Below are 22269 nucleotides of genomic sequence, written 5' to 3'. Positions count from 1 at the left end.
TCAAAGTACCATCAGGCAACTTGGCATGGCATGTCACTGTCCCTCTTCAATGTCCATCTTCCTATAGCACAGCTAAAGTGTAATTTTACCAATCCAAACCCAGTGAAGCAGACAGCCTTTCCTTTCAACATGGTAATAAAGTCAGTTCTGGATTGACTCTTGTAATTATACCTAAACCAACAAGGTAATATTGCTTTGTAAAAGATATATATGGGAAATTTATTATATTGTGACAGCAAGAATCCTATGCATCAAGTTAAATACGATATATATTAAATAATTGGTTCGTCAATTATTTTCTTTCTATTTATTCTTTGGGCAAAATGACACATTACAAATCAAAGAAGAGCTTAATTCGTTGTCCCCTACAGAGTGGTATCCTCCAATTAGCTAAAGCTCGCTCGAATTGCTTAGGCATGTCGGCAGGACCAAAATTTCTATTAATACAAAAACTAGTCCTAATTTAATGTCATTTACTTGTTTGTAATTTATGTTTCCAATAGACCTTTCTCTTATATCACTGCTTATAGAAACGATAGCTTTAATCCTGTCCAGAAGTAAAAGGTGATGAACTCGTGGTAATGAATGGAATAGGCAGCTAAAATAGTAAACCAATGGCTAAAGGACTAAAAATGTTGAAATTTCTCTGTTGGTATTGTTTTAGTAAAAAGGTCACTTTATTAAAAGTGTTGCCTTCCAACTGTTTTAAAGTTACCATAGTCGACAGTGAACAATACCGAATTGACCAAATGGTAAAAGTTTGCTTATGAAATGGAAGTCTTAAGACGTAATGACTTTGGAGTGTTAACCTTCATATTATGGATTCGATAAATCTTCTGTCTCCCCCATTTAACATATAAGCTAAAATTATATTGTACTATTTTAAAAACCATCTCAACTTTTTCATGAAAGAGACTTCAATGAGTATTTTTAAACAATTGCGTATCCTATGTTAGATATATGATCACACAATTTGTGTTAAAAAAAGATCCCGACTAGAGAAAAAATATAATATATATATATATATAGATGGGAAATTCAAAAAGCGGAGCCATGTAGTGTTTTCTTAAAAAAATAAAAATAAAAGAGAGGAGTATTTTGTATTCATATCCCCAACATTAATTATTAGTTGCAAAGCTGTTCTAATTCTAAATTGAAGGTTAGGGATATTAGTTTATTAACTACCATCCAAATAACCAATTCCAAGACTTCCTTTTCAGATTAAAAGCAAATAAAAAAAAGAAAGAAGCGGGACAAAAAAGAAGTCCATAACCATATAAAAGTTACATTTCGCGAAAAGCCGAAATTACATCTGTGAATAGTCCAAATTTCAATGTGCTAAAATTCAATTATTTAATTAAGATACATACAAAAATATTTCCCTAAGAAGTGTCTATAAATATACTCTATAGATAAAGGGATGCTATTAGTTCCCCCATAAAATTAATATTAAAAAAAAAAAAAAACTAAAAAGTTTCTGTTCAAGAGAGATATTGGAGAGGGAAAACCACACCTAAAAAATAATTGAAACAGCATGGCCATATGAATTTTTGTCAATATTCTGTCCTTGGGAACAATGGAAACAAAAGAAAACAACAAAAACAGAAGTTGTGGGTTTGGACGACTGAGATCCCCATCAAAAATATTTCTGTGGGACGTGGCGTCTCATATTATTTGATTTCAATTTGTTGTTTGTTTCCAAATCACTACCCATTTGACTCAATTTTTAATCCTAGTCTCGAGATTATAAGGTTGAATATAATTTAATTAATTAGAGCATAGTTTAAGCATTCAAAAAATGACAATAAATATTGAAACTTGCAAACAATATGAAATGGGTGGTAAAAAAAAAAACAAAAAAAAGAGGTAATGTATAATAAGGCAATTTAATAAGGAAATCTTTGTCACTATTAGTCATCGTAAATTTGTAAAAGAAGAGAGAAGAGCAGTTAACAATTTGAATTACACAACCTACCCACCACTAGTACTACGATAAAAGAGGAGAGACAGAGAAGGCCCTCTACAAAATTGGGAGACTTCTTCATTATCCCGAAATTACCCTCAAGGAAACAATAAAATTCACCTCCCTTACCTCTCTCCCTGTCTCCCTCAGCGCAATTCCGTACTCGAATTCAATAGAGTGGAGCCCTTTGAGGATTCCCTTTCCTCCGGTTCATCAAACCCGCCGAGATTTCGGAAACCGGAGAACAAGCCGGCCGACAAGTCGCACGGTAAGCCGACGATGCACTGCTGCTTCTCTTCTTCCTAACGAATTCAGTGGTTGCAGTGCAAACCAATGTCCTAGAACCCACCACGCCACCGCTGCCTCCCGACCCAGATGATGTTCGAGCCGAACCGGTCGGCTCAAGAACCGAATCGGGAGTCATCAAACCGTCATCCAAACCCGGTTCAGGCAGTGACAAGAACTTGCACTCATACAGATAGTTAGAAAGACCACCTTCCGTTCTAATAAGATAATCAATCTGCAACCATAAAATTTAAAAAAAAAAAAAAAAAAAAAAAAGAGCTTGAATGAAAATTGAGACAAAAAGAGAAAGTGGGTGTTTGAGATTCTTGTTGTTACGGGGTTTTTTGAGAGAGAGCATTACGGACCTTGCAGGAGAGAGAGCAGAAGAGATATGGGTCTTGCAGGCTTCTGTCACAGGTGTTGCAGATATTACCGGTGCCTCTGAAGCTCCTTGTCTGTGGCCTTTGATTTAAAAATACCACTTTTGCGCTGTTTGTTGTATATGACTGCACAATGAGGGGGAAAATTATAAAAACAAAAAAAACAAAAAAATCAAAAAAAGAGAGAGAAAACACACATAAAGTGAGACACACCCCCAGTGGGATTCAATGTGTGTCAAATTCAAAAATAATTTTTTTTCTTTGAGTACTCTTTGATACTTTCTCAACTAATTAAGAACATAGTCCATTTCTTCGGCGTGTAAACACACGCCAAAAGAGGCATATATTTAATACAAAAGAACCAGAGGCATATAGTTCACAATCTGCATGTAAAAATAAAAAGATAACCAGACAAAGGAAAAACAGAATATATATATATATATATATATACTGCCCAGTTTTTGTTAGAATTTTTTGCTGAATTATTATCCTAATTTGATAATGATTTACTTACTTGAACATAGGCACAGTCAATTAGCTTGGTAGCATCATCCAACCTTATAACATCGTGGTACACATATCTCCTTATCTGATACGATCGAAGAGAAGAAATGGCATGAAATGACCAAAAAAAAAAAAAACCACACGATTAGACCATAAAACAATACACAGAAAATTAACCTAGCCATCAACATTGAAATTGGAATAAAAGAGAAGAATTTGTAATGAATTTCAGAGGGAATTATAACCTGCAAGAGTCTGTGAGAACGATGAGGAGGCAAACAGTGAGGGCAAAGACTGATACAGCAGTCCAAACAGTAGATGTTTTTCTCGTTCTTTTTGGCCTCTTCATGAATTATACAGGCGTTGTAGAATTTCTCTGTGAGTAGGACTTCCAGCCAGCGAGGTAGTAATTGTGATGAAGAAACAAACTATAAAAAAAAACATGAATTAAAAACCCAAAAAGAAACAAAGAACAAGAAGAAGTTAAAAAAAAAAAAAAAAAAACCAATTTGAGTTTTCTCAAGGAAAGAGAGGAAAAAAAATGGAGAAAAAGAAGAAAGAAACGAAACCCACCATTGTTTTTGAACTTTTGTTCAATTTTGATACAAGAGAAAGGGGGAGAGAGAAAGTCTGTGGTGTTAATTATGGCAGGGTTTAAGAAGATATTGGTGGAGTAGCTATTATAACAGAGCGAAAACTTGGACTTTGAGAGAGAGAGAGAGAGAGAGAAACGGCGCCTGCAACTAAGACTAGTGTGTTACTCTTACCAATGAGAGAAAAGAGAAAAACAAAGGAAATAGAGATGAAGAGTTGCCCTCATTTATAGATGCGCAGTGTTGAGCGTGATTTACATTATTGGTTTTATATTTTTGTCGTAAGCAAATGGTTTTGGAAAACAGTAATGAATTCAATTACTAAAACAAAATCATGAGGAACAATTATAAAAATTATAAATACTATTATATAATTTTAAATATTTAATAATTAAACAAAAACATGGAGGAAACTAAACTCAATACGAAAACTTTCCCTTTCAATTGCTATTTACTAAGAGCCCATTTCCCCAAAACCCCTAAAACCCTAACCAAATGGTTGTTTAAGAATGGTCGGGTAAGTTGGCTTATTACTCTCTCTCCCACCCTTCTCTCACATCCTCTCTCTCTATCTGTGCTAAGTGCTAAATGACAAGACAAGAAACAGTGACTTTTCTCAGTCTCGGTGGAAAACGGTAAAAAAAGGTGCAAGTGGGAATAGTACTTTCATAAAAATGATCCTGTTTGGGAAATGACTATTTTGCCCTTTCTTTTGCTTTTTCCCCTACATTTTCTTTCCTTATTTGAGTAAATATGATAATATTATTGCTAGCTAGACTGCAAATTAGTTTTTGCCCCTTTATTATATGATTTTACGTGGAAAATATCCAAATCATTTTCCTTTTATTTTTTTACTGGTAAAGCGGAAAATATCCAAATCTTGCTTTGTTTTATTTTCTGAGATAAATTGGAAAATATCCAAATCTCGAGCATGTACAAGATCTAAAAACCTTGCGATTCTGGAATACGGCATGGAATCTCACAAATGTGAATTCCTTTATATTGTCACCATACTACGTTAAGGAATCAACATTGGAATGTTTAAAAAGGTTCAAAACAAATTGGGTCACCATGCCCACGTACCTTCATAATTCTATCTCCTAATTTTCTATTTCTTTCATTCCTATATATTTTCTCACATAATTGACAACAAACATTCATTGGCAACGAAAAAATAGATTCTGAAACCGTATGATAATTTGCTTGTGATACGTTTGTGGGCTAATATTGGAATAGGAAGAGAGAGAGAGAGAGAGAGAGAGAATAGGGGTTGGCGCTGAGACATGAAGGTTGCAGACAAAGAGGGGAGGGGGGCGGATAGGCAGTAGGCAATGCCATGAATAGTACGCATTAGCATCAGCAGCAGCCTTAAGGCCCACAGTGGCCTATGAGCATCGCGCGCACACAGACACACCCATTTTCTTGTACTACCTGATCGTCATTTAAAATATATATAATAATAAAATCTGATCCATATAGCAAATATATAGCCATCAGCATTAGCCAATATCATATGGCAGATAATCCCGGATCTCTATCTTTATTGCTTGAATTGACTAAAGTAATTTCACTTACAATTTTGCCATGTTTAGGCCCAATTAAAGCTCCCTTCTTCACATTTATCTCTCTCACGCTTCCCCTTGTACTAACACTCAAAGTCTCAAACTCTGTGTCTCTTTGTCTGTGATTAACTTGGATATGGGATATTCACCCACCAGCCGGGACTACTGAGATTTTACTTTTATAATATCAAATGCCAGAAGCTCTGAGATGTTGAAAGCTCAAAGTTGCCCTTAATTTGACCCTACTGTATTAAAATCTAAATGTAGCATAAACATGACAAAAAGGAACCAATGAGAGATTTTTCACATAAGGTAAGGGTAATTCTGGTTTTTCAATGCATGAGATTAATTTGTTACACCTAATAGCATTAGCATTGTTCCATTAAAAAAAAAAAAGACAAAACAAAACAAAAACAAAAACAAAGGTCCAAGTATGGTCATTCAACACTTTACCCAAATCCCTTTTAGCAAAAACTTCTTTTCTTTAGCCAAGCATAACTTTTTCCTTAGCAGAACGTTTTTTTTTTTTTTTTTTTTTTGGTTTAGAATTTGTACAAAGTGTACGTAGAAATGCACGTATATATATATATATATATATACATTGTTTATATTACAACCGAACGTACGTCTGTCCATATTGTATATACTCGTCTGGTAAAATTATGACATGGACAGTGTGTCTCCCTCTCCCTTTATAGTTGCTAAAAACGCATGCCAAGAAAACAAAAAGAGTTTTTGAATTTGAGAGCTTTCAATGAAATTGTCACCAATATTCTTCAAGCTTCGGAAACACAGTGAAGATTTATATCCAATCATTTGAGAAAAAAAAAATATATATATATAAAGGCATATAATTAACAAACATTGTGAGACCCATGGAGATTTATTTGTTTGATTGTTTCCTTACAGTGTTCATTTGAAGGAAGAAAGAAGATTTATATATCATTATGATCAAGGATCTTTTGTACAAGTCACCCTGTTGTTCAATGAATTGCAATTTCCCATCCATCTTGGGCTCTTTCGTTGATTTTTCGTTTTAGATTGCTTTATCTTGCTCAATGAGCCTGTCACGATATTTTGTTTTCTACTTTCTCAACGTTAAGTCCTTTGATTAATTATATATAGAAAAACCTAATTTCTCTTGTTAAGTCCGCCAGCATCGAAAAGTCGTTTGCCAGTTTTTATTATTATTTGATGAGTATTTATTATTATTTTCTTGTAAATGTACTTATACCCATTAAATTATTAACAAACAAGCTACATATGTTGGGTCACGCATTGAACCAAAATGATGAGGCTCAAGTTAAGATATTGGGCTCAAAATACACTTTAAGGAACCACAGAAAAAAAGAAAAAAAAGAAAAAAAAAAAGGGAAACACAAAGATTGAGCATTTTATCATGATTAAAAGTTAAAGGGGGGAAAAAAAATGACAGGAGCCTCTTTGCAGGGAATAATGGTTTCAAGTAACGAGAACAATTTTAATATATTTTTTTAAGCAAAAAAATAATAATAATAATATATTTTTGTTTGGCTGGTAAGGTATTTTGAATATAATCTATGTATGGTTAAAGAGAGAATGAACTTTTGTTTGGTTAAGAGTCCATGATGATAAATAATAGAAATAGATTATCTCTTATCCTGGTTAATGAGTGCTTTGGTGAAAAACATAAGGAAAAGAAAGAAAGTTTATTGATGAGACAAAAAGAAAGTTGACAGAACAAGGGTAGTTTTGCTATTTCCTGGGCTCCATGGTGTGCTTGAAATGAAAAAATAAGATTAAAAAAAAAAAAAAAATTGAAAGAGAATTAGCTCGAGTCAGAAAAAGGACGCTGCTAAGAGGCAGCGGAGCAGAAACAGTTGTTCAGAAGCTCAACTTTTTAAAACCATAGATAGCTGTAAATATCATAGAATATATAATAATATTATCTCCCTTTTGTCATCTATTGGATGCCCAATGCAGTTAGCCGAATTCCTAATTGTAGTGTATATATATGTATTCATTAATATTATATAAAAAAAATAAATTCAAAGCATATATAAATAATGTGGCAAGCAAACATCCAATTGGCACAATAGTGTCTCCACAAAGCACAAAATTAACAAACGGTATAAAGAGAGAACCAGGCAAAATGACAGACTTTCTTCCTCCTCTCTCTACCTCTAACATCTTATTGCAATGAGTTTCCAGTATGTTTCTTCGGAGAGATACACAATAAAATCCAAATCATCCATATGAACAAAGATCAATTTGACTCCTGACCCAAACATATGACACAGATTGTGACTTGCAATTAATGATATGCCTTCTCACTTCTCATCTTGTAGTAAAATCAATGTTTTACTGCCCATTTTAGCTGTATTTAAAAAAAAAAAAGAAAAAGAAATCTTCTTTCACTTTTATTTTTAAGAAAAGACATATGTTTTCGTTAATGTTAGTCATTTTTATGCAAAATAGATTACCCATTTTCCCTCAGTTGTACTGGAAAAGAAAAATTAGTATGAAACCATTGGCCTAAACGTGTTAGATGAGAAAATTAAAAAGTTGGTGGGGGAATAGTAGTTGCCTAAAATATTAATGAAATTTAGAGGAAATTAAGAATGGAGGGAAATAAGGCAGGGTTGATTATATGTAGATGTGGAAAATCAAGTGACAGAAGAGAATAGAAAAGATTGCAAAGGGAGCCAAAAATTGAAACCTACAAAATGCAAAAATTTCTTTAAGTGGTGTTGATCACGGACACAAATAAAGACAACCTAAATACAAAGAGGGTGGTCAGTACAGACTTAAATATATATTGTTAGTTTCATGCAACAGTTAACATCAACCTGAAATTCACCCTCTGATTCATTTGTCTAACGTCTTCTACTCTCTCACTTTTTAACCCCCCAAGCCCTTAACCTGAAGGACCTTCCCTAAAATGTTCCTCACAGTTGGCATTCAGACAATTGCCCCAGAGAAAAAGCTTTGTCCTCCAACCATATATATATATGTATGTGTGTGTGTATTCGATCTCTCTCTTCGGTCAAAACAAACATAAATAGGACAAATTTCAAATGGTAGAGATCATCAAAATGTTTATATATATATATATATATGTACGGTCTAGCAAGCAACATACAAGGAAGTTCCTATTCACCAATCCCCACAAAAAAAAAAAAAAAAAAAAAAAGGTTCCCTCAATAATTCAAAATATCATATGCATGCATGAACCATTTCCGATGGAATTAATTTGTTACCCGATTGGGAAGCAATGCAAGTGAAGAAACTGCTTAATTTGGGTACAATTAATACAATCTCAAGCAAAGTTTCTACTGCGTCCGAAAAGAAAAAAGGTAAAGTTTTATTACCGATGGACCTTTTCTTTTTTTTTTTTCTTTTTTTTTTGTTTGGGTGCAAATATAAGAGGAGATAATTTTCTATTATTATAAAATCCTAAAATAATTTGCAAATGATCCAATCAGTTTTCCCATATTTTTAGTTGTGTGAATTAATTTAACCCAGATTTACTAAGATATATGACGAATTTAATCATTTTTATGACTGCTTAGGATACTATAATTTTTTCAGTTTGAATCTAGTTTTAATCTAGGAAAGCCATTTGTTCCAAACCAAAAAAAAAAAAAAAAATTTCTGCTAAAGCCATATAAAATAGTTTGCTTATTTGTAAACAGTACGCTTACTTCCGATCAAATACTTCTCCATATGTCCCTACTTTTGTGCCGGCTATAATTAGCCCAACAGATGCCTGCCGTCCGAAACCGTATCCGTCTTAGGCCCACATGATATCAATTTTGGGCCTTCCAAATGGGCCCATGGTCCAATTTCTTTTATTTAACTGGGCCGTTTTAGTTTTTTTTTATTCAAGCCGTTTTATTCTTTTCAAAATGTGAATATAATAAATTAATATTGACGACTTTATTATTGTTATTATCATTATTATTATTATTATTATTATTATATATTGTGAATTAATATTGAGGTTAGAGGTGTGGTAGCAAACATGAAAACGAATTCAATAAACTTCCAAATCGTGGTCAAAATAATTATTTCGAAACCTTCATCAATCATGACAGGTTCAATGATTCATGAAAGCACAAAAGTCATTTGGTACATAGAACTAAACCCATGTTCCATGACAAAGGGAAAGAAAAAGACAAGAAGAAAAAATAAATTGAGACTTTTAAAAATGATCGAAATATTTTGTTCTATGTAATTACATTTACATCCTTATTTATTTCTTTTGGATGTAAAGCAAGACAAAATAATAATAATAATAATAATAATAAATTCTTAACTGAACCAATTTGTTTGTGCAACTTGTTTTACCGAAATATTTGAATGATTATCATTGCAAAAAAGAAACTATTTTATTTGATTTGTTGTTTGCCAAGTATAAATATAATAATGTTTCAGGCTTGCTGATCAGCATGCGAACAACTAGAGGGACACCATGATTGCCCACGAAAATTCAACAAAGTCCCTATCCTATGTGTGTATTAAAAAAAATAGAGTACATTTAGATTATAAATATACCAAAATGTCAACCATGATACCTATACTATATCTACGTTTTTGACAAAATGATTGAGACACATAACCAATGTGGGTTTCTAATTTCTCATTGACTTATAAAATGGATTTGATTATCAAAATTACAAATTATGAAGGAACAAAAAAGAAAAAAATAAACCTTAAAAAATGGGTTTTTTGACTAGCAAAGGAATCTTTCTTCTCTTCGGTTCATTATTCGTTACATGGTGTACAGAATTAATAAATTAGGATTTGACAATTAGTATAGCAAATGCAATCTAATATTAGAGGTTCAAATAAAAAAAAATCCCATGAGCTATCAAATTTTGCCATCTTTCAAAGTGGATGACATGACTTCATTTAGAACACCGTTGATTTATTAGCATGTAGTCTCCTCAGTTTGACTTCATGCAAAAACTGCTAAACTGCCCTCCAAATTCCAATCCTCTAAAGCCTTAATTTCTCACCAAACAATATATTAATCCTTTGCTTTTCTCTCTGGTTAACTTTAGAAGTTAGAACTACTAAAGTGTTATTCTTGGATGGCATATGCAGGTGGTATGGCAAGAACTTTCATGATTTCATATTTACAATTTGGAACTTTACAGTTTCAGTCTTTGCAAAACTACCCTACATGACTATTTCAAACTTGTGGCATCTATAAACTTAATCTGACCATCATTGCTGCAAGTAGATGGCTAAATCTGAATAAACAAAAGTGATGGAGTAGAGCTACTTGCAGAGCATCATAGAAGATAAATCCACATTTTATATGATTTAGATCTGTTTTTTTGGTATCTGATTTTGGTAATACTAGTTAGCTTAGGTTGAGAAGGGTGAACCCACTAGACACTACTTTCTTTCTTTGATAATATCTAAAAGCATTTGATATACTTTGAAAGGTGTAAAAAAGCTATAATGATGGCAGTCCTAAACAGACACATCCAAAGGACAGAAACAAACGTGGAAGAGCATATAAAAGCAACTTTGAAGTGAAGTTGATTGCGGTTCATCAGCAGAGCAGTGAAATTATTCAACGTCTCTACAAGATACCCCTCACAATGACAAAATCAAGATGCACCATATCATAAAAAAATTTCATGCTTCTTTTCCTTTTTCCTTGAAAACATTTGCAAATTAAAGAATTAAACCAGTATAAAATGCTCCAAATCTACTAATATTGCACTGTCTAGAAGCTTGTAAAGTTCCTTGTCTGCCTTAGTGGACAATAAAGTTTAAGGGGGAGATTATTTGGACAAAAATTGAAAAATGAAGAAGGAAACAGTTCTGGGTTTTTATTCATTCAACTTTGATAAAACTAAAGACAACATGTAAAGCGTATTAAACACAAGATAATCTTTATTTTACTATAAATGCGGCATAATCTTAATCAATGATTGGTCTTTAAAGTACTGATTTCTCGAGCCAAGAAAAGAGCATAACAGCATGAGGATCAATTAATTAAGTACTGAAAAAGTTTTGGCATATTTCTTTTAGTGCCAAAACAGTCTGTAATCTTAAATTGACAGGTAAAAAATTTCTTCAAATTCCTTTTATTTATCCTTTTCATTAAATGTAGATTGTGATTGAAAAAGAAAAAGGGAAAAAAAAAAATTAAAATCCTTTATTAGAGTCACATGATGGACCGTATTGTGTTAATTGAATCATTTAATACATAAGAGAGTTTAATTATCATCATTATTGAGCTCCTAGTTACTTGTTAGTGGGTCAATGCCTTTACTATTCTCTCACTCCATGATCAACGTGACGAAGTTAACAGAGTTTGGGTTGGAACTTGGAACCAAGAAAGAGACCCAAAACTACTCCAAAAATTAGGGGTTTACTATTCCATCTCTCTCTGGTGAATAGAATATTTACCAACCAAAGTAGTGTCAGTCATCAAGAATTGACTACTCAGCTCGTCATTCTAGTCTTTTCCCTTATTACCGTTACCAAATTCTTTAGAAAGTCAGCGTTAACATGGAGAGCTAAATAGAATACAAAGTAAATAATAATAGAAAAATATAAACGAAAACGAAAGGCAGACTCAAGCAAGCCAAACCCACATACCTTCCTTCCAAGATAACCAAAGCACTTCTCACAAGCAGAAGTAGAACCCAAGGATTCTTTATCTCTCTCTCTCTCTCTCTTCCTCCCTCTTTCTAATCTTATACTTTTTCCTCTGCTTTTGTTTTTCTCTGCCAGCTTTGCGACGGGAAAGAAGAAAGTTTAATTCCAATCTGTTTCGAAGAGAAGCTGAGAAATGCCGGAAATGGATGGTTCGTCAAGACCCCCACAAATCTCTGAAATGTTTCAGAAATTCGCCCTCGCTTTCAAAGCCAAAACCTTTGAATTCTTCGCCGACGAGGGAGTAGAGGACGCAGACGGGTTCTCTCTGCTCGACTCCGCCGAAGAGGTAATCACCGACCAGAAGGTTGTGGTTATCAAACCGGACTCGGCCTACAATTTCTCGCCGCCGCCTCAGCCAACAGTAGTAAAGCCAAATTCGGGCGAGACCCAATTCGGGAAACAAGAGGGATTGGGAAAAACGAAGTCTTTGAGCCATACCCAGATCAGCCCGATCAATACCCAGTTGTCCCAGACCCTGATTTCGTCAATATTCGCCACTGTTTCGTCGTTTGAAGCTTCGTATCTTCAATTGCAGACGGCCCATGTGCCTTTTGTTGAGGAAAGTATTAAAGCTGCTGATCGAGCTCTGGTCTCGCACCTTCAGAGACTCTCTGAATTGAAGCGTTCCTTTATCGATGCTTGTAGGAACCCTGAAGTTGAGCCTGGTTTGCCCACTGGGTCTTGCTTGGAAGCTCAGGTGCAAGAGAACCAGAGCAAACTTCGCACGCTTGGAACCGTTTCGAATCGGTTACAGGCAGAGATTGATCAGAAAGACAACGAAGTTTTGGCGCTAAGGAAGAAGTTGGGTGAGGTTCAGAAGTCTAATTTAAAGTTGTCAAAGAGGTTATCTGCTAATTTGAATGCTCCTTGTGAGGTTTTGTTGTCGGTTAGAGTCTTTGATTCTGTATTACATGATGTCTGTAGATTAACAAATAGATTTACTAAGATTTTGATAGAGTTGATGAGGAAAGCCGCCTGGGATTTGGATTTGGCAGCTGATTTGGTTCATCCAAATATTGATTATGTCAAGAAAGCACATAATCGCTATGCTTTTTTGTCATATGTTTGCTTGGAAATGTTCCGAGGTTTTGATTCCAATGGTTTTGGTGTGGATGGGAATGGAAGTTTGTCTAATGGTCATGCTTCTGAATCAGATAAGAAAAGTACTTCACTGAAGCAATTACTCGAGCATGTATCAAGCAATCCAATGGAGTTGCTAAGTAGGGATCGAAATTGTGAATTTTCAAAATTTTGTGAGAGCAAGTACCAAGAGATTATCCACCCCTCCATGGAATCTTCAATTTTCAGTAATTTGGATGGGAAGGAAGCGGTGTTGAACTCATGGAGGTCACTGAGTGTGTTCTATGAGTCATTTGTTAACATGGCGAGCTCGATTTGGACGCTACACAAGCTAGCCTTTTCATTTGATCCAGTGGTGGATGTATTCCAAGTTGAAAGAGGAGTAGATTTTTCAATGGTATATATGGAAGACGTCACTAGGAGATTTTTATTGCCATGTAAATCCAGGGCAAAAGTGGGGTTCACAGTGGTTCCAGGTTTTAAGATAGGAAGGACGATTATTCAGTCTCAGGTCTACCTTACTGGCCTGAAATGTACAGAGCAGTAGTAAGTTATACGGGAAGAGAGCTCTCTGAGGTAAAAGATTAGGCTCTCCTGGTTTTCATCTTATGAGCCCTGTCTTCATTCCTAAAGGTACAATTTTAAGGATATAAGGTGGAATTTCATGCGTTAAATGGTGCTGAAGAAGTAAAATGTCCCATATGTATTGGATTTAATGCCTAGTTTCTATGCTGCTGAACTGGGAGTAACTTTGCTATAGCCCCTCTATCTTGTGATATATATGTAGCTGCATGCTTCCTGGGTCTGTGAATTTGGTTTTTCCTTTTTTTATGTTTTTCTGCTGATAAGTCCTTGTAAAATCCAACTGTATAGAACCTCTTTCTTTGCCCTTTTTGTTTTTCTTGGGTTCATCCGACACAAATACATGGCAAAAATTGTGTATCTTTCTGTGTTATTCTAACAAATTAACAATAGTGTTTCAACTTTCCTTTGGAAATTCTTATGTCACAGAAATTACAAATGAATGACTTTGTTTCCCTGTAATTGCTTTCTTTGATATACTTTCTATAATATGATGTTTTAAGGATATTTATCGTATTTTTTTTTTGCTGGAACAATGAATGGAGGAATGGTTTGTCCAGGAGGATGTGGTATCTTGCTTTAGTTTATTTGTGATCGTTCGCTTTGTTACTCTGCTGAATGTTTGGTTATTATACTAATGGATTTTCTGAACAAGTTCCTGCATATGTTTCGATGTGTGTGGTCTATGTCCCAACTCCGACAGCCCAAAAGCATGGTTTTGGACTCTCACTACCAAATCCTATATGGTTTTGCAGAATCTGAGGTGTTATGCTTGCTGATATTTAACATTTTCCTAGTCCTCCAGTCTCTCTTCCTCCACTTTCAACACCTTTATCCTAAGAATATTAAAGTGTTATCTGAAATATGGTTTGGTGGCCTGCAAAAATTGGATTCTCTGTAAAGTAGCTCTACTAATTTACTTTTGAGTTCTGATAATGGCTATTGGTGTAGTTCTTTTGATGAACACATTCTGTATGTAATGCATATAAAGTGTGTATATATATATATATATATATATTCGAGTTAAATAATGATTGACTTCTTCGGTTCCCCACTATATGATGTGTTCATTTGTCGTTTACCAATTCGTAGTTTAAAATTGAGCAGTGTCATCCAGGTTTTGGGCTTTTGTCTGCCCTGGAGAGACCACTTGGTAATGGAAGTTCATGAAATCAGAATTTGATTCCATTTTGGACATCTTTGTGGGTCCATAATCTAATTCAAGTGATGGGTAGTAGCATACAGATTCATATCAAAGGGTTCTATAGCCCTCCTAATGCTCTTAGCCACCTTTCGGAGATCGGATACTGGAGAATGTTTTTGTTTACAGTCTACGGTGGACTTGGAAGTCTCTATTTAACCTTTCCATTCCCTTGACTCCTTGTATAACATGTTCTTTTTTCTTTTTTTTTTCGAAAAAAAAAAAACTTGTGTAATATGTTATGCGACGAATAAGTAATACCATACCATCTTAAGTAATTATTAAAAAATTAAATGATCGATTTTTCTTTTGATCTTCAGTAATATAATAGGTTCTTGGTTGACCCTTTGAATGATCGATTCAATGCTTGTTCATAAAAGTGAAACTAATAAAATGCAATTATTAAAAAAACCAATTAGGTTCTTGACTTATTGATTTGACTGAATACAATGATCATGTTACGCTCCCTATAGGTAGCAAAGCTTTCTCTTTATGTATATATTTATACACGTATATACACTATAAATTTTAAATAATAATGCTCGTATATAAGGTAAAATTACGGTGCGGACGGTCTCCATTCCGACTAGTACAAAAGCCGATTTTTTTCCAAAAAACGTTTGCTTTGCTGTTACATATACACAACAAAATCGATGTTTTTTTTAAAACGTCTGACTTTGGTGCTGGTCCGTATGCAGACCATCTGCATTGTAGCCTCACCCCCTCGTATATTTATCTACATATATACAGTTACATGCTACTTGATAGGAGGGAAAAAAATTGAACATTCTGATCCAACCTTTCAAATCTGCAACTGAGTCCATGTTGTTGTTGTTTGTTGATTAAGGCAGCCAACATCTAAGGAGGTTGTAGTCTCCGTTGAAACTGAAACTGAAACTGAATTAAGAAGAAGATTACGAAAACAAATAGCCCAAAAATTCAGTAGCCAAGCCGAGTAAATGGGGATGATGAGCATGTGAGCCTGTTGTTTTAGCCGTAGAGTGGCCCTGGTCTTATAAAATTTCGTCAATTAATGCATTATTCGTGTGGGCCTTGGGAGGATTGACCCAGGATTGGGCCGGGTTTGGGCTGTTGCCATAATTTTTGGTTTGTTCGTTTTTTAAATCTGTTTTCCACTGTTTTTGGTCCTCTGCCCAATAGCATTTCAACGCAAGAAAGTATTGAACAACTCGTTCACCACTTGCATACCCACAGCTCTGAATTCAAAACGCCTTCCTGTGACAGAGCACCAGAGGAACACCATGTATCATTGAATATTGTGAGCGGTCCAACATTGCCATTTGATAGGTCGAATTCATGGAATGAGTTTAGCAATCAGTGTCCAAAGACTTCTCTGGACGGTGGGAAGATCAAATCTCCAGAAAAGAAAAACTGTGAAAAGCAAAAACCGAAAGGGGGTGTTTTTCAGTAATTATCTTATAGAAAATAGCAGTGTAGACAGAAATTCAGGGGTGTAAAAAGAAGCACTCAATACAAATAGTTAGTAGTGCTGTCGTTGGATGCCTTCTACCTTTCAAACCCTAACACAAGAAAATTATTTTAATCTATGTCATTCTTAAGATATGATTAAAAAAAAAAATTAATTATCACTACTATACATAAAATAAAGTTCGTGAATACAGGGAAAAATCAGATCAATTAGACCCAAAAATTCACTGATCAATATCTCCAGTTTATGTGTATATATATATATATATATATGTACGATGGATAATATATCATTATAAAAGGGCTTTTTTTTTTTTTTTTTTTTGGCGTAAAAATATCATCAAATGTCATATACTGTTTATTTAAAGATGTCTACGAAACATATTGCATGTCTGATAAGATTGACAAACAGTATAACTTTTTCACTCTAGCAAAGATATGGTCAAGACGCAAAGGCGATTCAAAATGAAAGTAGAATCTGCGATAGAATAAAATTAAATTTGATTTAGCAACTACCTCAAGCTTTTAATCCTAATTAGCTCATGTACCACACCAATTGACATTCTAATGTAAGAAGTTCCAACCTAAAAAAGAAAAAAGAAAAAAGAAAAAAGAAAAAAAAAAGAAAAAAAAAAGAAAGAATGATGTGTTGTAAGTGAGCATCACACAATTCGTTTTTCATCAAAACTTTCTTCTGTGTCACCTAGCTCCCAACCATTTAAGACATCTACTTGGCACCCTCAAATCCAGAAGCATAGAGGTTAGGTAGTTATTGATACTTCAACTACTACACTACCACAACAACCTAAGCCGCAGACATGGCAGTTATTGTACTATCAAAATCTAACCATTTGCTAGTTTTTATATATATACTAGGAACAAGTTTGCCGGGACGAAATTAGTAGGAAATAAGTAGCAATATTAATTTCCTAAATAAACCCATTCTTCTTAGAATAAGAAATCAGTATATAATTACATGCAACCAATAAATAATAACCATATCAGGATGGTTACACTGGTATTATCACTACTAATTAAGTTTAATTTAGTTTACAAGAGTTTTCTGTTTGTCCACTATATTATATTTAACCATCCAAAAGAAACTGAACAAAGGTTTTTGTGTTTTCTCTGTTGTTGGTAGATTAAAATGAGAAGCTGGTTTTTGGTTAATCACCCATTGGGTAGAGCATTCCATTGACCAAAGTAGATGTGTAATCAAGTCTTCCCAAGGTAGAAAGCAAATGCAACAATATTTTCGAGTAATTGCAAATTGTGCATACTAAAAATACTTAAAAAAGTGGGTTCAAAAGTTAACTTTGATGGACGGTAATCTGGAATATTTGCAAGGAGCAATCTTTGTTAAAAAAAAATAATAATAACAAATAAAAATAAAAATAACAAAAAGAAACTAGTTTGTTCTGTAAATTCTTGTACGATACGAATTGCTTTAATGTAAAAGAGCTAACTTCTTGTAAGTGCGTTCCTAGACTAGTTTGGAAAAAGATTGTAGCTTGTAGACTTTTAGAGGGCAATGAGACACCTTTTGTCATTTGGGAAATAAAGTGCAAAACTTGTGATAGTTGATGGGGCTAAATGTATTTAACCTTACTTTTATTGAACCCAATTCAAAAAACTGAAAGACTCTTTATCAAAAGAAATTATAAACAGGTCAAAATAAAAATATCAGAAGGTAAAAACTAAGTTCAAAAAATGAAAACGATTCACAGTAATACATTCTTGAGTGGTATATCACAAAAGATGAGCTTCATTTTCACAAGAGTTTTTTAGGAGATCTTGAAGCTTCAAAACAAGTTTAGACTTAAATACGTACTTCTGGATTTAGCGATTAATAGATACATAAAACGAAGGAACCCAAGTTTTTAAGAGTCTCATAATATAGAAAGCTTAATCCAATACACATTTGCTAATTAACACCAAGCTAAACTAGTAGAGCTGTGAACTAAGAAACCCTAATGCTTGATTAGTAGGGAGAGACACCCACATTGGCAGGAGTAAAATATCCATCTTTCAGAAGCATGTCAGGCTCTCCTTCCTGCACAAATCCATACATCAAAATCATTTCAATTTATTTATTATATATATATATATATATATATATGGAGGAGTTTCAATTGACTTTAGGGTTTCCATGTACCTGCTGGCATATGTTGGTTTTCTTCACGGGTTGATCAGGCATAAGTCCGAAATGGATGTGAGGGAAATGGGCCCACTGAGAGAAACAAACAGATAAACCCAGAATTCAACTATTAAATAACACCCGAAAAAAAAAAAAAAAACACTAATAAATAAATGTAAACCCTAGTTTTTTTTTTTTTTTTTTTTCATGAAATGTAAACCCTAGTTAGTAATTAGGAAACGAAGAACAAGGCTAAAAATTGAAGAAGCACTAAAGGCTGAGAAAATAATTTCATGGAATATTATCTCACATTCTTTGCAGCAGCACTAAAAGCCTCTCTGTGGCTTATATCAGGATTTCCAGCTTTGATACGCTGTATCTCGTCCCTACCAATTTGTCGGTGTCAAGCTCAAAATTATAGTAAACAAAAAATATATACTTGCTAATTAAAAATGTGCATTGCAGTTTTATCTACTTACTTAATGAACCGATTGTAAGCGGATGGGACTCTCTGTCTCTTCTCCGGTGCTGGACATGGAACACAAATTTCAGAGACAAAAACAGACAGCACACACATCCAAATCATTTCGTTGACTTTTTTTCTATCATTTTTTTCTTCTTTTTCCTAGAGATATGATAGAGATTGTATTAGTACTCTTCTGAGCCCACTTAGCACTCTATATTTGCGGGGGAGATAATTTTTTATCTTTTATTTTTTCATTCTTCTCTCTCTCTCTCTCTCTCTCTCTCTAAGACGCACTCACACTAAGTAGGAAGTCAAATTGCACCATCTCCTACATACTAGAGTTGGAATGTTGGGAATATATGACTGAAAAAAATTAACAGACCTAATTGTGTTCAAGTTGTAGACTATATTCTAGAAAAGATGGTTTGTAAATGAAACCTAATTTTTGTGTTTAAAACTGGTCAAGACTCAAGAAATAGTTGCATATTTAAATGGGGCTTTATAAATCTACTGAACGAAAATGGAAAAAATATGAAGAAGAAGGTTAGGCACGAAATAAATGTAGCTAAAGCGTTCTTGGCTTTTGCATTGACCAAGAAACCTTTCAAAATACAAAGTAATAAGCTTATATCAAAAACATATACATGGATTATTCTTTTTTTTTTTTTTTTAATTTTTGTTTTCTATTTCTTTTTTATTTCAAACTGTAAAGAGGCAATGGTTATACTGTTTAGCAAAAAGGCTAAGTCTAAAGTAGTCTAAGGGAGAATTGCACTTCAACCACAAAAGCATAAGGCCGTCCATAAGCCAATCTGCTGCGTGGGTTTACTTCACAACAAAAAGCCAAAGTGAGACATCAAAAAGATCATAAAATAAAAATAATTTAAGGAAAAAAAAAAAAAGAAAGAGAGAGAGAGATTGAGAGCTCACGTCTGTTAACAACAGGAGGCTTAGGGATCTCTTCAGCTCCTCCACGGATTGGGATAAGCGGCTCATTAATCTGGTTAGGCTGATTGTTGATCAGAATATTTGATGGAGTGGTGCTTCGGATATCCTCCTGACAATAATATTTATATAGATACAAAGAAAAGTAAGAAATTAAAAGTAGTCAATTAGTGGTTCAAACCATAGGTTGCATTCAATTAAATATATTAACCAGTAGATGTTGAGGATTGAGTAAATTGTGTCCAAAATGAAGCTGGTTAGCAGCAGCAGCAGGAAGAAGCAGAGCGCGCATGTTGACAGAGAGAAGGTTGCTGCAGTGACCGCATCGAACTGTGACAGTCTTGAACAAACTAGTGCAAGGAACGCTAACCTATCATTCATACACATATTATACAACAGCAAAAACCCACCAAACATTATTACTAACTACTTACTATTCGGTATTCAAATCGCAGAAAAAAAAAATATATATATATATATATATATATATATATAAATGTGGGGACGAGGGCAAAGTAGTGAAGGGATAAGATTAGATGGTAACAGAGGACCGACCGCGAGGACAGTGTCGCAAAAATTGCAATGGACGTAACAGAGCTGGTCGGAAGGAGAGAGGTGGTGGTCCGGTGAAAAGGCAGCGGATGAGGCGGACATCTTTTTATTTTTGTGGGCTCTTTCTCTTTCTCTCTCTCTCTCTCTCTCTCTCTCTGTGAGTGATGCTTGGTTTGATTTGATTGATGGGATTGACTGATCAGTAGTAGTGTGGGATATATTTTGGTAGATAGACAAATAAACCTCTTTTGGATCTGATCTTCTCCACTGTTGAGTTGCTATTAAGGAAGGAGGATATAAAAAAGAAAAAAAAGAGTATTTGTGTATGTGAGGTCAGAGAAAGAGAGACAGAGAAAGAGAGATAGAAATACAGAAAAAATGCCACTAATATAGTGGGGGAAGATCAGGGGATCATGAAACAGAATGAGAAAGTGTTCTCTTTTTTTAATTTATTATTCCTTTTTTTTATGTCCCAATTATTTCTAATTGGTATTTTATTATTATACGTGTTTTTATGTGCCAGTTTTGATGTATCATATAAACAATTGACAGTAGTAGAAAGAAAGAGAAAGAAAAAGATAATATTATAAGTAATTTTAAGAAGGGGGGTATAATTAGTAATATCAATGATATTTATAAGCATGGTTGGCATTAATTCCAAGAGAGAAGAGAGTGGGAGAGAGTGGGGGAGGGTGGGGGGCACAGAGGCGGCAGAGGTGGGGGGAAGGTGGAGAGGAAAAGAGAAAGGGACCTGTGCATGGGAGTGATTAACTTTGCTTCATTCACCTGTTGTTTTCGCAGTTATGAGAGCGCTGTGAAAAAAGCTAAACTAGCTAATAGCCCTTCCCTTCATATTTTCCATTTCCTCGGTTTTCTACAATTCTATTTCATCATTCTCTCTCCTCTTCTCCTTCTCTGATCTTCAAATACAAGTCCACTACCCATCTCTCTCTCTCTCTCTCTCTCTCTATCAAATGAAAATCTTTGTTGTTAACTTTGTAGCTACACCACAACTACTACTACTCACTCGCTCCCCAATTGCGCGCACCTAGCTATCCTCTGACCCGACTACTATTGGATTTCCAGCCCCTTTCTGCCCTCTCTCTATCCAATAACTACTTGCCACCTCCCTCCCTTATTGGGAATCTTTTGTCTTTTTTCCACTCTTATCATATTATTAATTATGATTTATTTACATGGATATATTTTATGGTTCGACTATTAAACATAATACTGTCAAAGCTAGCTTTGTAAATTAATTTATTTGTCTTCTTACCATCTAATACGCATGGGAATCCTATAACCTTTACACAAGTAAAGTAATTAAGTACTGATTCTTTCATACCTTACTTTAGCAAGTAATGTAATTAATTACATTGCGCTCTAATTATATCCAAAAATTACTGATTGCTAACTACATCCGCTATTATCCAAGACTCACACATGTCTAGCTGGAAAAAGTTTTTCTAGATTATATATATATGTATATAGCAATGCTACTCTACATAAGCATCTCACAAAGTCCTCAACCTAACAAAATTAAATATCCATATTTACCCCAAAAAAAAAAAAACAAAATTAAATATCCGTATAAATATATATGCCGAATTCAATCAATTATATAATTAGCTAAATCATCAGGCATTTTAAAAGAGGAGAGACAGTTGATTACTTGATCAGAAAGAAAGAAAGAAATGAGGGCTCGTCATCCTTGGAGGAATTGACCAGCAAATAATTATGGCAATAATAACACAATCACGAACCAAAGCTTTTGCATTTCCACCGATTTGACCACTCAGGCATCTGATACGTACAGGGATACGTTATTGTCAGCGACAGCAGAAGACAGAGACCATGGAAATATTTAATTTAGTTTTAATTTTACTTTCTATTTGTCTTTACTTTTT

The 22269-nt window shown here is 34.2% G+C and overlaps 3 protein-coding genes across 3 annotated transcripts; 1 reads left to right on the top strand and 2 right to left on the bottom strand.

The window, feature by feature from the left end:
* Nucleotides 1–1867: 1867 nt before the first annotated feature.
* Nucleotides 1868–3999, bottom strand: LOC107423869 (protein RGF1 INDUCIBLE TRANSCRIPTION FACTOR 1). The gene is made up of 5 exons (XM_016033515.4): nucleotides 3706–3999; nucleotides 3378–3560; nucleotides 3143–3217; nucleotides 2614–2754; nucleotides 1868–2483 (listed from the first exon to the last, which is right to left on the bottom strand). Exons 1-5 carry the CDS (start codon nucleotides 3706–3708, stop codon nucleotides 2133–2135), a joined length of 753 nt encoding a protein of 250 aa, XP_015889001.1. The 5' UTR covers nucleotides 3709–3999; the 3' UTR covers nucleotides 1868–2132.
* A 7844-nt stretch (nucleotides 4000–11843) lies between these two features.
* LOC107423865 (protein GRAVITROPIC IN THE LIGHT 1) lies at nucleotides 11844–14652 on the top strand. The gene is made up of 2 exons (XM_016033511.4): nucleotides 11844–13663; nucleotides 14368–14652. Exon 1 carries the CDS (start codon nucleotides 12084–12086, stop codon nucleotides 13575–13577), a length of 1494 nt encoding a protein of 497 aa, XP_015888997.3. The 5' UTR covers nucleotides 11844–12083; the 3' UTR covers nucleotides 13578–13663; nucleotides 14368–14652.
* Nucleotides 14653–17964: 3312 nt separating this feature from the next.
* Nucleotides 17965–20928, bottom strand: LOC107423862 (axial regulator YABBY 1). Its single transcript, XM_048478592.2, has 7 exons — nucleotides 20366–20928; nucleotides 20022–20180; nucleotides 19796–19922; nucleotides 18879–18927; nucleotides 18710–18785; nucleotides 18418–18492; nucleotides 17965–18315 (listed from the first exon to the last, which is right to left on the bottom strand). The coding sequence occupies exons 1-7, from the start codon at nucleotides 20462–20464 to the stop codon at nucleotides 18244–18246; spliced, it is 657 nt and encodes a 218-aa protein (XP_048334549.1). The 5' UTR covers nucleotides 20465–20928; the 3' UTR covers nucleotides 17965–18243.
* Between the last annotated feature and the right edge of the window lie 1341 nt (nucleotides 20929–22269).

Source organism: Ziziphus jujuba, chromosome 7 (assembly GCF_031755915.1).
Source record: "Ziziphus jujuba cultivar Dongzao chromosome 7, ASM3175591v1".
Taxonomy (NCBI): Eukaryota; Viridiplantae; Streptophyta; class Magnoliopsida; order Rosales; family Rhamnaceae; genus Ziziphus; species Ziziphus jujuba.
This window is presented reverse-complemented; position numbering and strand designations above follow the sequence as displayed.